Raw genomic sequence first — 12,804 nt, 5'->3', positions numbered from 1 at the left:
CAATAATAATATGGTGTATGGCGCGCAAACCCGCTTTCAGCCAGAGATAATTCTGACGATGTGTGGTCTGACGATTTGTTTTTGTCGGGTTATAAAAAACGTGGTGGTCACCAATATTGACGTCAACTAGATTTACCCATACATTTTGAAGAACTGACCGCATAGGTAAAATGAAATGTATGCGAAAAAATTACATGAAAAAAAAAAACATGGTCCCTTATGCATTCGCCAGAGATGACTCGAAAACGAAAGCCATCTTTTTCGTCAGTCGATGCATTGATCCTCCCTCGCCCCTCTCCGAAAGCTTTCGGCACATAAAGTGGTTTCGGAGTGCCCACAGGATCGAAGGCATTGCAAGCTTTCTGCACCTCACCTGCTTTTACATTGCCTACATCGGAGGCCGATCACGGAGGCAATGGAAAGCGACCATGTCATGTGATGGCGTCATCCTATGACGTCACGTTGAATGACGTCATAGTGACGTCACAAGTTCTGTCGACGTTATCGCGTGATGATTTTGTGCATCACTCGTGTTGGCTACGCGGGACGCCGACGGTCAATTTTTGTGTTTGATGAGGCATCTAAGGCTTTAGCGTTAAAAAAAGACAAACCAAAGAAAATGAAACGATAACAGTGCAACATCGTGTATGCCTCACTTCATGTTACGAGCGATCGCCCGAAAACAAACGTGATTCTCAGTTAGAGCAGCTGATTGCACGCGTCTGCGGGACAAAAGAGGCTTGCTTTACCCGTCTGGTATCTCTTTATATTTATTCAAGAGATGAGCAGACTCGCTATTTAAGTACGCCGGAGCTTCAGCACGAAATTGTGGTGGACGCTATATTGAGGTCATCAGGAAAAAGCGGGAAATTGCGGTCGGGTGCCCTGTTGGCGCGCACTCAACTGCCGCAGAAACAATTGTATTTTATGTAATTACTCGTCCACATCTTTTCGTGAAGTCTCTGAACCGGGCGAACACTAACCACCGAGAACCGTGACAACATGTGAAGTTGAGAATGAGTTGTTTGAAACTGTTTTCATTTCGTATGGTGAAGGCTTGAAGCAATGCACGTAGCTCACGCGAACGTTTCATACTGACGTTCAGCGATCTTATTGCACAAGTTCTTGCATAAAAGGCGTAATATAGGAAATGCTTTACAAATATCCAGATATCATGAAACAAAGTTGAAAATGCCCCCATTCTTGCTGTACAAGCTGCCTGAACGAAAATACGGTAAGAAAAAAAAATAATATATATATATATATATATATATATATATATATATATATATATTGGCCAGACTCTGGCTGAAACGTCGAACAACGTTGTGACTTCTCACGGAGGATCTACTTGACTACATATATATATATATATATATATATATATATATATATATATATATATATATTGCTAAGGTGTTTAATAGACAGCACTCAACGACAATGAGTAATGGCGACAGTCACGGCACGGCACGAACTCCCTGCTCGAGCGGCGTCCTTTCACAAGTAACCAAAGAGGACGACCCACTAGAAGGCGCTGGAGAGGGCAACCCATTACTATGTTCCAAGGCTTCTCTACAATTACCCCGGGTACGAAAAGGGAGCCACCCGGCGACCTAACAGCTGGTCACTATGAGCGGGTCATAGTAGGCTTTGAGGCGCTCCACGTTGACAATGTCGCGCCCTCGACGGCGCATGTCTAAAGATGGTTCGATGAAATAGTTGACCGGAGATGTGCGCTCGACGACACGGTAGGGGCCTTCGTATTTCGGCAGCAGTTTTGACGAGAGCCCACTTGCAGTGGTAGGGACGGAGAGCCATATACGAGCGCTCCAGGAAGGAACGTGGGCGCAGAAGTGGTGGTGCCATCACGAATGCTCTTCTGCCGCTCTTGTTCATGCGTCGTAAAGGTCTTGGCAAGCTCGCGACCCTCTGCAGCAAGCCTGGCTGTGCCAGAAATAGGCGCACACTCCGATGGATCCGGCTTGTATGGAAGTATCGTGTCGATGGTATGCGACGGGTGCCTTCCGTACAGTAAGAAGAAGGGCGAAAAACCAGTAGTGCTCTGAGGGACGGTGTCATAGGCGTAAGTGACGAAGGGCAGAATGGCATCCCAATTTGTGTGATCGGCGGCGACGTACATTGAGAGCATGTCGCCGAGCGTGCGGTTAAAGCGTTCGGTTAGGCCATTCGTCTGCGGGTGGTAAGTATAGTAGTTTTGCGGTGAACAGCATGGCACTCTTTGAGAATGGCTTCGACGACTTCGGACAGGAAGACACGGCCTCGATCGCTGAGAAGCTCCTGGGGTGGACCGTGACGCAGGAGGCAACATCGCGCGCTGTAGCCGCTGGGAGGGCGGCGGTTTCGGCGTATCGCGTTACAACAGCGACGACGGCCCAGCGGTTGCCAGCCGACGTCAGAGGAAGTGGTCCATACAAATCGATGTCCACGCGCCAAAACGGACGGTTAGGGCAAGGTAATGGTTGTAGACCGACTGCTGACACGTGCGTTGAAGGTTTTCGGCGTTGGCAATCGATATTGACGTGAACAGCGCGTGTAATACACGAGGACGAAGAAACGACGAGGACTATCGCTGTCTTCCAACTGAAATTTATTAACACAAACATAGAAAAACGAGAACAAGTAGGCACACGTGATCACCGCTCATTTGAATTGCGCATGACGGCAGGCATGGAGAGGGAACCAAAAACCAAAAAGAATTAATAAACAAAAACCACAAAACCGCGAAAAGACGTCAGGAGAAGCAACCGGAGTATGTCTAGGTTATCTGGCCGGATGAACATAGGTAATCTATTTCTTTTTCAGTGAGGGCGATTGAAGGTTTGCTGATACAATTGCCTTTAGCGATGGCTGCAGCTTCAATGATTATGCGCGTGCTATCCTGACGATGCCTAGCTAAAATCTGTGTGTTATCAAATGCTGGAGCGCACCCGCATTGTGAACAGTGCATTGCAAGAAAACCTTCTGTCCCTCTGCGTACCTTTTGGTTATGCTCCTGCAAACGTATGTACATTAAGGCACCTGCCCGTCTGGCCGATATAAGTCTGTCCGCAAGAGAGTGGAATGCTATAAACAACGCTACTAGAGCAGTCAACGAATTTATTCTTGTGGTTAATTTTGCATGCGCTTTCATCCCGTTTTAGAGGGTTGTTCCTGACACTCAGCTCGGACAGCTTGTGCGGTGCCGAAAATACGACTGAGATGCCCGCCTTTTCACCTATCTTTTTTAGCTTGTGAGAAATGGCATGCTTATACGGGATAACCGCCACCTTATTTCTCGCTGGTGCCTGAAGATCAGGAGACCTACTCGACGGTTTGAACCTTTCCCGCAGCTTATCAGCAACAGAGACGAGAAGGTGACGGGGATAGCCGGCTGCCTTCAATCTACCTATCTGCGAGAAGAAGCTTTCGTGAATGGAGTGATGGCAGGACTTAACAAGGGCGTTGTGCAAGCATGCTTGGATGATTCCAAGCATGCTTGCACAACCCTTGTTGCTTGCACAACCGGCTAGATAGATAGATAGATAGATAGATAATTAGATAGATAGATAGATAGATAGATAGATAGATAGATAGATAGATAGATAGATAGATAGATAGATAGATAGATAGATAGATAGATAGATAGATAGATAGATAGATAGATAGATAGATAGATAGATAGATAGATAGATAGATACGCTCAAAGTCGCAGAAGTTCGCTAAGAAATGCTTCGCATTTAAAAATAGCGGTGCTGCCCTGAGTGACTCGCACGGTCGCGAAAGGTACCAGCAACCCTTTCCTAGAGCAGACGCGGGCAGATGGCGAAAGGAGTGCAATGATGTCGGAGAGACCGGCGCAGTAGGCCGACACAGCGGTTTACGAGTTTGGAGGCACTTTCGTATCGTCTTTGACGAGGATCTTGCTCACTGCCGATGGACTGTCTCTCGGCGTCAAATGTGAGAACGGTGAGAGTTCGATTTCGGCTGATGCGCAACGAATTACGGCGTCGTGGGGGGACAGGAAATCCTATCCCAGGATGACGTCGTGAGAGCATGCCGCAATTATGATGAATTCGACGTCGTACAGAACGTCCTGAATGACGACGCGAGCAGTGCATACTGCTGTAGGATGAATGCCCTGGGAGCTCAGCTCGCGGTACGGAGGGACATCCCAGAAAGTGGCGTCATCACTTTTCGAAGTAAGCGGCAAAGTTTTGCGTCCATAACGGATACAGCGGCTCCAGTATCGATAAGGGCCGATGGGCGAACACCGTCCACAAACACGTCGATTACATTCGATGGACTTCGCTGAGGGCTTTCACAGTTCGCTGAGGGCTTTCACAGTTCACAGTTCACAGTTCGCAGTCCAGGAGGCCCTTGCCTCCTGGACTGCGACGACTAGTTTTCCTGCTCTCGTGCGACCGAACGTGGCCGCATGGGTGACAGTGAGCGACGTCGTGGAGACGGAGACCTCCGCAATTTCCTCCGCATGACCTCCGCAATTTCCTTCTCAATCGCTCGGCGGAGCGGAGGAAGAAGTATGGTCGACGACTGTTGAACGTGCGGCGGGTGGGCAAAGGCGAGGAGGGAGAACTGGCGTGCAATTTCCTTGCGCACGAATGACTTGACTTCTGCCATCAACGCGGCCTGGTCAGATATTGCCGCCAAGCCAGCAAGCTCTGCTTCGCGTGATGGGAAGCGACGGGTCATCGAACGCTGCCGGCGGAGCTCCTCGTAGCTCTGGCACAGCGTTATGACATCGGCCACTGTGCCAGGGTTTTTGGCCAGCAGCATGGTGAAGGCATCGTCGTGAATGCCTTTCATTACGTTCCGGATCTTGTCAGACTCAGACATGGTTCCGTTGGCCTTCTTACACAAGTCGAGGACGTCTTCGATATAACTTGTGAGAGATTCACCGGCCTGCTGAGCTCGTTCGCGTAAGCGCTGTTCTGCTTGCAGCTTACGAACTGCTGGGCGGCTAAAAACGCCGATGACGGCGGTCTTGAAATCGGACCAAGTCGCAAAATCGGACGCGTGGTTGTTGTACCACAAGCTTGCTACGCCCGCGAGGTAGAATACCAAGTTGCTTAACTTGCCTTCTTCGTCCCATTTGTTGGGGATGCTGACGCGCTCGTAAATTGCGAGCCAGTCCTCCACGTCGGTGCTATCGGCGCCAGTGAAGATAGGTGGATCGCGTATACGGGGGACACCGGGACATGTGCTCGTTGCGAGAGGAGGCGTTTGCTGGGCGGCGTCTTGAGGCATGGTAGATGGCAGGGTACGGGATCGAAGCTCCAGGGGCACTGAATGGAAGCAGAGCACTCTCCACCAAATTGTTAAGGTGTTTAATAGACAGCACTCAACGACAATGAGTAATGGCGACAGTTACGGCAAGCCACGAACTCCCTGCGCGAGCGGCGTCCTTTCACAAGCAACCAAAGAGGACGACCCACTAGAAGACGCTGGAGAGGGCAACCCATTACTATTTTCCAAGGCTTCTTTACAATATATATATATATATATATAGGTATAATACAACGGAGGCGTTGTCAACAGTGATATAAATATTTAATTCCCAACAGTTTCGGGAGGGGTCCTCCCTTCTTCGGGGGATGAGTTAAAACTGATGTCGAAGTTCGGTCTTGCTTCTTGCCGCGTCGCTCTTTCGCCTTCAAGGACATTTGAGAGAGTGGGGGAGATAGATTACGAGAAAAAGAAAGAAAAGGGAAAAAGAAAAAAAGGAGAGAGAAGAACACCGACGAAGTCAGAAAACGAGGCGAGGGGAAAAAAAAAGAGAGAAAACGCTAACTGTGTATGGCATGAAGTCGTGGAAGGTGTTTCTCGGTTCGCGTCGGGCGCAGGGCCACCCAAAATTGTTGTCGCGGAGGGCAGAATGAGGCACCTGAGGGAAGCGTCCCCTTAATGGGTCGGCATACCGCCTTTCATCTTCGCCTGCTCCCTGTGAATAGGCTCCAAGTGGTGGAGGAGCGTAAGCACTTTGTACATTGTACAAGTAGTGAAAAAACATGAACAAAAAATAAACGATATAAACGTATATATATATATATATATATATATATATATATATATATATATATATATATATATATATATATATATATATATCTTTTCGTCCACTTTTCTTTCTTCACATTTACCTTTCATTTACTACTAAAAACATCCCCTGTACTTTCCTTGGCATTACTGTCGGTCAGTTCTCATTAATATTGTGTATAACAAAGAAAACGAGCCCTTGAAATTAACACTTCTTTCCTTATATATATATATATATATATATATATATATATATATATATATATATATATATATATATATATATATATATATATATACGGTGGACAGAGTGAGCGACGCCAGCCCCCCACTCGCGAACGAGTTGGTACGCCGCTGGTTTATACTCATGTCTATTCACACATATCTCAGCACACTAGCACTCATGCGCCACGCCAATCTTCATTGATCAGAGGCGCGAGTTAGAGGAAGGGGTGGCATGACCTCTTCCCGCAAACTCTTTCATGGGAAGTTCTTGATAAAACTATCTTGTGTGAGTCGTGGATTTCATAAAAATGTCCTTACTGCATTGATATATGATAATGATTATATATCATATATCATGATAACTCGTATTTGATGGTACAAGATCAAAAGGCGTATCGTAGATCACCGATTATGTGAGCAGTGGCGTTAAAGGGGATTGACACCATGATCGAAAAAGCTAATTTTACGCCAACGGACTCATGAGTCGACTGACTCAGGCTCACTCAGACTCAGGTGAAGCCATGAGTCTGAGTCTGAGTGAATCCGGCTGAGTAATATGTTTGTGAGTTTGAGTCTGAGTGAGTCCGGTTGAGCATAAGTTTAGTGAGTCGGAGTCTCAGTGAGTCCGGCTGAGAAAAATTTTGGTGAGTCTGAGTCCGAGTGAGCCTTCAGAGAAAAATAGATTTCTTGAGTGAGTCCGAGTGAGCTCCAATTTTTTTGCCGACCTATGCTCGTCGGCCATCCGGGGGATTTCTCGGCCCTGCCGATTGGGCCGCAACTAAAACAAGTTCAAGGTTACACTCGAAAACATTCGTTGTAACGTTAGTTGACCGTCGCGAGGCTGTTCGTTCGACAAAGTTCCCGCCTGAAGCAGACGATCCGCATACAGGACCAGCGGCTGCTGCAGCGCTGTTCAAAGCGGAGTCCCCGTTCTGACGTCACACGCGAGAAGGCGCCACTCCAAGATCTCGAGGCCAATACTTTGCCGTAATCGTGACGGTCTTTAGCAAAATTTAAACAAACTTTAATTTTATTGATTACCTTGGAATTAGTTTCGTGCTACGTGATGGCACGCATATAAGCAAATATAAGGGCACACGGTAATGTGTAGAAAACATAGATTATTCTTCTAAGTTCTATGCTTGCTAACCAGTACACGGTGTGCTATCCCAAAGTAGGAGCATAAATAGTCTTCAAGCCGCTGCTAGAGTAGATATCGGCTACGTAAAAGTCTTGCTATTCTGTGTGTGCGCTTGCGTGTGTGTTCTCATTCGTGATCAATTCATGCCTCTATATATGTTGCTGTGATGTGTACTTACCATGGTAATTACATGAAGTAATTAGCGGCCATTAGTTAATGTACGAGGACAATGCCACTTCGCTTTTTATAATCCTTTAGGTACAGGATCATCTTGGTATGGCAATGCACACGCACATATAAACAAAATAGGCGTAAACCTCTAAATGGCCAAATGTAGAGTTGATGCTTCATGTGGGAGGTTTCAACTCTATGTGGGAGGTCTCAAAGCTATGAAGACAAAACTGTGCATAGGCAAAAATCAGATGTATGCATTAAGGGACAAGGAAGGCAAGGTCACAACCAATAGGGATAGAATAGTTGAGGTAGCGGAAGAGCCTACAGAGATCTGTACAGCAGCCGAGACAGTCAGGATGATAACGTAAGAAGCAGTAATAGCCCAGAGAACTCTGACATCCCATCAGTATTGACAGGAGAAGTAAAGATAGCCCTAAAGAGAATGCAAAGAGGCAAAACCGCTGGTGAGGATCAGGTAACATCAGACCTGTTGAAAGACGGTGGAGAGATTATGTTAGAAAAACTGGCCACCCTGTATACGAAGTGTCTCTCGACGGGGAGGATACCAGAATCTTGGAAGAATGCCAACATCATCTTGATCCGTAAGAAAGGGGACGTCAAGGACCTGAAAAATTACAGGCCCATCAGCTTACTGTCCGTTGTCTACAAGCTATTTACAAAAGTAATTGCTAACAGAGTCAACAAGACATTAGAGTTCAATCAACCAAAGGACCAGGCGTACAGGCTTCTCAACAATAGACCATATTCATACTATCAATCAGGTGATAGAGAAATGCGCGGAATACAACCAACCCCTATACATAGCCTTCATAGATTACGAGAAGGCATTTGATTCGGTGGAGACATCAGCAGTCATGCAGGCACTGCGGAATCAGGGCATCGACGAAGCCTATACAAACATAATAGAAGATTCATAGTAAAAAACCGTGAAAACACAAGGACGAGACAGATGAAACGGGACCAGCGCTGTCTCGTCCTTGTGTTTTCGCGCTGTTTTTTACTATGAATGTGTACCAACAAGCTCAAGTTCGCACGCTTCTCATAATAGAAGAAATCTACAGCGGATCCACAGCCACTATAGTCCTCCATAAAGGAAGCGACAAAATCCCAATAAAGAAGGGCGTATGGCAGGGAGACACGATCTCTCCAATGCTATTCAACGCGTGTTTACAGGAGGTTTTCAGGGCCCTAGATTGGGAAGAATTAGGAATAAGAGTTAATGGGGAGTATCTCAGTAACCTGCGATTCGCTGATGACATTGCATTGATGAGTAACGCGGGAGACGAATTACAGCTCATGATTACTGAACTGGATACGGAAAGTAGAAGAGTAGGTCTGAAAATTAATATGCATAGAACTAAAGTAATGTGGAACAATCTTGACAGAGAACAGCGCTTTGCGATAGGTGGCGAGACACTGGAAGTTGTAACGGAGTACGTCTACTTAGGACAGGTAGTAAACGCGGAGCCGAACAATGAGAGTGAAATAACTAGAAGAATAAGGATGGGATGGGGCTCATTCGGCAAGCATTATCAAATCATGAATGGTAGCCTACCACTATCCCTCAAGAGGAAGGTATATAACAGCTGCATTTTACCGGTACTTACCTACGGAGCAGAAACCTGGAGACTTACAAAGAGGGTTCAACTTAAATTGAGGACGACGCAGCGAGCGATGGAAAGGAAAATGATAGGTGTAACCTTAAGAGACAGGAAGAGAGCAGAGTGGGTCAGGGAACAAACGGGGTTTAAGGATATCATAATTGAAATCAAGAAGAAGAAATGGATATGGGCCGGGCACGTAGCACGTCGGCAGGATAACCGGTGGTCATTAAGGGTAACTGACTGTGGATTCCAAGAGATGGTAAACGCGTGCGGGGGAGACAGAAAATTAGGTGGGTAGATGAGATTAAGAAGTTTGTAGGTATAACGTGGCAGCAGAAAGCACAGGACCGGGTTGATTGGCGGAACATGGGAGAGGCCTTTGCCCTGCAGTGGGCGCAGACAGGCTGATGATGATGATGATGATGAGTAGAGTTAATACGATGAGTAAGTTGCTAGCGCGGTTACTATAACAACTTAGTAATAGACTAGCCATTCGAGCTAGTGCTATTCACTCGCTAACTAGGTAGCAAGTTCCACTAACCTGCATTTTACTACCTTCACTAAGAGCTAGGCTAGTGTATTTTGGTTAGTATTTAGTTAGTGAATATGCCGACCTATTTTTTTAAGAGTGCAAATTAAAATATCTTAAAGACAACGTTCGTCACTAATAATCGGTCAGATGTGCCTCCGTATACAGGAAAGTCAACACATCTCGAGGTTTCAGTTTTGGTGTCAGGGGTCCTTTAAGTTTGCAGATGATACAACTGAGCAGTTTGAGGCAGGCTATGACACCGTCAACAAGCTAGAAACGAAAAAAGGCAGATCAATGTGACTTCGCCAATAATAATTGTTGGGAAAGTAAAAATAGACAGCCACGTCCGTCTGTAGCACGAAGCCACGAGGTCACTTTCTTTCTGAGAAATCCGTCTGGATTTCCTTGTGGCTACAAACGGACGTCTTTTTCCCCCAACCCTTGCGGCATTCCGCGGAACTCATTTGCAACAATTGTTTGGGTTTTACGTCCCAAAACCACGATATGATTATGAAAGACACCGTAGTGGAGGGCTACGGAATTTGCGCCCAACTGGTGTTCTTTGACGTGCACGTAAACCTAAGTACACGGGCTCCTGTCTTTTCGTGTCCATCGAAATGCGGCCCGATTCCCGCATCATTTCGGCATTGCTATTTACTACCACTTGAAAGAAATCCTTTTGCATATCCTATAAATATTTGTCCTCAGGTTTCGATAAACACACTGATCTCCCGAATGATTCGAGTCTGGAGGCCCATTTTTAAATCTAGCATTTATGTCTTTGTAGCTAATGCACATATTTATTAAGAAAATAACGAGATATGCGTGTTTGAGACCCCCGAAGAATTCTATAGATATTCTACAAACAGAGCCGAGAGAACCGAGACCTCGCATAGCAATGCGCATAATGTGAGCAGAATAGTTTAATCAAATAGAACACGTAAATCATTCATCTCACACACCTTACTTAATGACACAGAATTACCAGCGTGAAAATGACGCGCTAGAAGTGTTGCGGGTGAAACTCGTGACTGGTCTTGGCAGAGGTTGTTGCTGCTGCACCATTCAGCAAATGAGAACACATCTGACAGTCGTTAATAGAATAAATTTCCTTAAATGTGTTGGTGCGATCGAGGTGTAGGAGGGCAGTAGAATCTTGAATACGTGATAAACATAAATTAGAAAGGGCAGATGGGCCTAATGAGGGACTCCACCGTGGTTGTCTTACGCGAAGAAGACGTTTCGCCATTCACGGCAACATAATGTGATCTATCAAGAAGATAGCTCTGCAGGAGGTTCACAACTGAAGGCTCAACATCAAAGGTGGTTGACTACGTCGAAACACTGGCTAAGGTCACAATAAACGGTGTCAACCTGTCCTCTCTGAAATACAGTCGTGGAGGTCTGAGTGATGAAACTAGCAAGCTTTGTGATAGCTGAGCGTGGCCAGTGAGAAACTCATGCTGATTGGGAATCAACGATATTTTCACACCAAAGGACAGTGTTGTGTCAGCTCAAAAAATAATATGTGCTGACGTGTCCCATTTGCAAGCACCTGTGAAATTCAGGCGGTCGCGAAATGCCTTGATGTTTGCTTACTATTTCAGCCGCGCATCGGCAGAATCCAAACTCTGAATAATTGGGTCACACCTGGAGTCACGACGCTCGACGCCGAATGTTGGCGCCCACGGCTACGCCATTGACTGGCACAAGTGCTTTAATGCGATGAGTTATGGAGAGCTTTTAGCTTATTGTGAAGGCTGTGTTAACATACTGCCTAAACCAACAAGCATGTTGTCGTTCACGAATAGCCGACTTCCGAAACATATCTCGTGCAGCAGCGCGCTGCCAAAGTCAGTCTTCTACGGTGAGCGATTTGGAAAACATTATTTTAGGCCACTAAAAAGACTGGTTCCGTGCTGACGCATTGCTGTTTAACGAATTGAAAAAGGCCTGCCCCACTCCGAGCAATGTGCCGGGCAACACTTCTAGCCGGTAGCCTTTGAAACGCCGGCCAAGGCGTCTTCCAGATTGTCGCAACAAGTGCCTAAATCACTATACAGTAACGTTCGCAATGCTTCCAAACCAATGTATCTCGGCGGTCACTTCCTCAGGGGGTGACTTGTGGACGCGGCGTCGCTCGAAAGCCGTGCCCGCATAAACCCTTTTAAACGACAGTCAAAATAATATGCAGCTCGTTTCACCGCCGGTGTGGCCCCGCTGCTTCCGTGCTGTCGTCGTGGGCGCGTGGACGCCGTCGGCATGGCAACCCAGCTGAAACTGGTCCTTTTCGTGGGAAGCTGCCGCACAGAACGCCTTGCCGAGCGCCTCAAGCGCTACGTCACCGTGCAACTCGAGAAAAGGGGACACTTGGTCAGCGTCATTGGTGAGTGACTTGCGATACCCCCACTTACTGGCAAAAATAGATCGCACAAATTGTGTTTCTGCTTATTTTGGAGTTGATAAAATTGTACTGTCAATCGGATGCACGCCCAAGAAGGCTATAGTCTGTCTCACGAAAGTTCTGCTCAGACTGGCTTACTCAAAGGCTGACTCACGAAATGCGAACTTATGGACGGGCTCCCACCATCCAAAGTGCAAATAGGTACCAGGGGCGTAGCCAGAAATTTTTTTCGGGGGGGGGGTTCAACCATACCTTATGTATGTTCGTGCGTGCGTTTGTATGTGTACGTGTATATATACGCAAGCAAAACTGAAAAATTTCGGGGGGGGGGGGGGGTTTGAACCCCCCCAACCCCCCCTCCCCTTGGCTACGCCCCTGGTAGGTACCGACGGATGGTAACACAATGTGATATATGTGTGAACATGAATGAGGGGCAACAGACAGACTGGCCGACGTTTCGATAGGTGGACAAAGGCAGCTCATCATCCTTGGCGTTTTGAAAAAAAAAAAAAAGTCATTGACGCCACACGTATATACCGACACCACGTGACGCGACTAACCCTAACACTCAAAGGGCGATGAGGTGCCTACCTATCGAAGCGTCGGCCAGCCTAGCCCTTATTCTTTTTCAGACAACTTAAGGACC

At 46.7% G+C, this 12,804-nt stretch overlaps 1 protein-coding gene across 1 annotated transcript in view; it reads left to right on the top strand.

The window, feature by feature from the left end:
• Positions 1-12,804, top strand: part of LOC119397002 (uncharacterized) — a 57,172-nt gene that overhangs the window by 22,124 nt on the left and 22,244 nt on the right. The window contains exon 2 of the mRNA XM_037664414.2: positions 11,949-12,140. Coding sequence (XP_037520342.1) covers positions 12,017-12,140 — 124 coding nt within the window. The 5' untranslated portion in view covers positions 11,949-12,016. The remainder of the gene's footprint in view (positions 1-11,948; positions 12,141-12,804) is intronic.

This window comes from Rhipicephalus sanguineus, chromosome 6 (assembly GCF_013339695.2).
Source record: "Rhipicephalus sanguineus isolate Rsan-2018 chromosome 6, BIME_Rsan_1.4, whole genome shotgun sequence".
Taxonomy (NCBI): Eukaryota; Metazoa; Arthropoda; class Arachnida; order Ixodida; family Ixodidae; genus Rhipicephalus; species Rhipicephalus sanguineus.
Note: the sequence above shows the minus strand (reverse complement) of the source record. Positions and strands in the feature narration are given on the sequence as shown.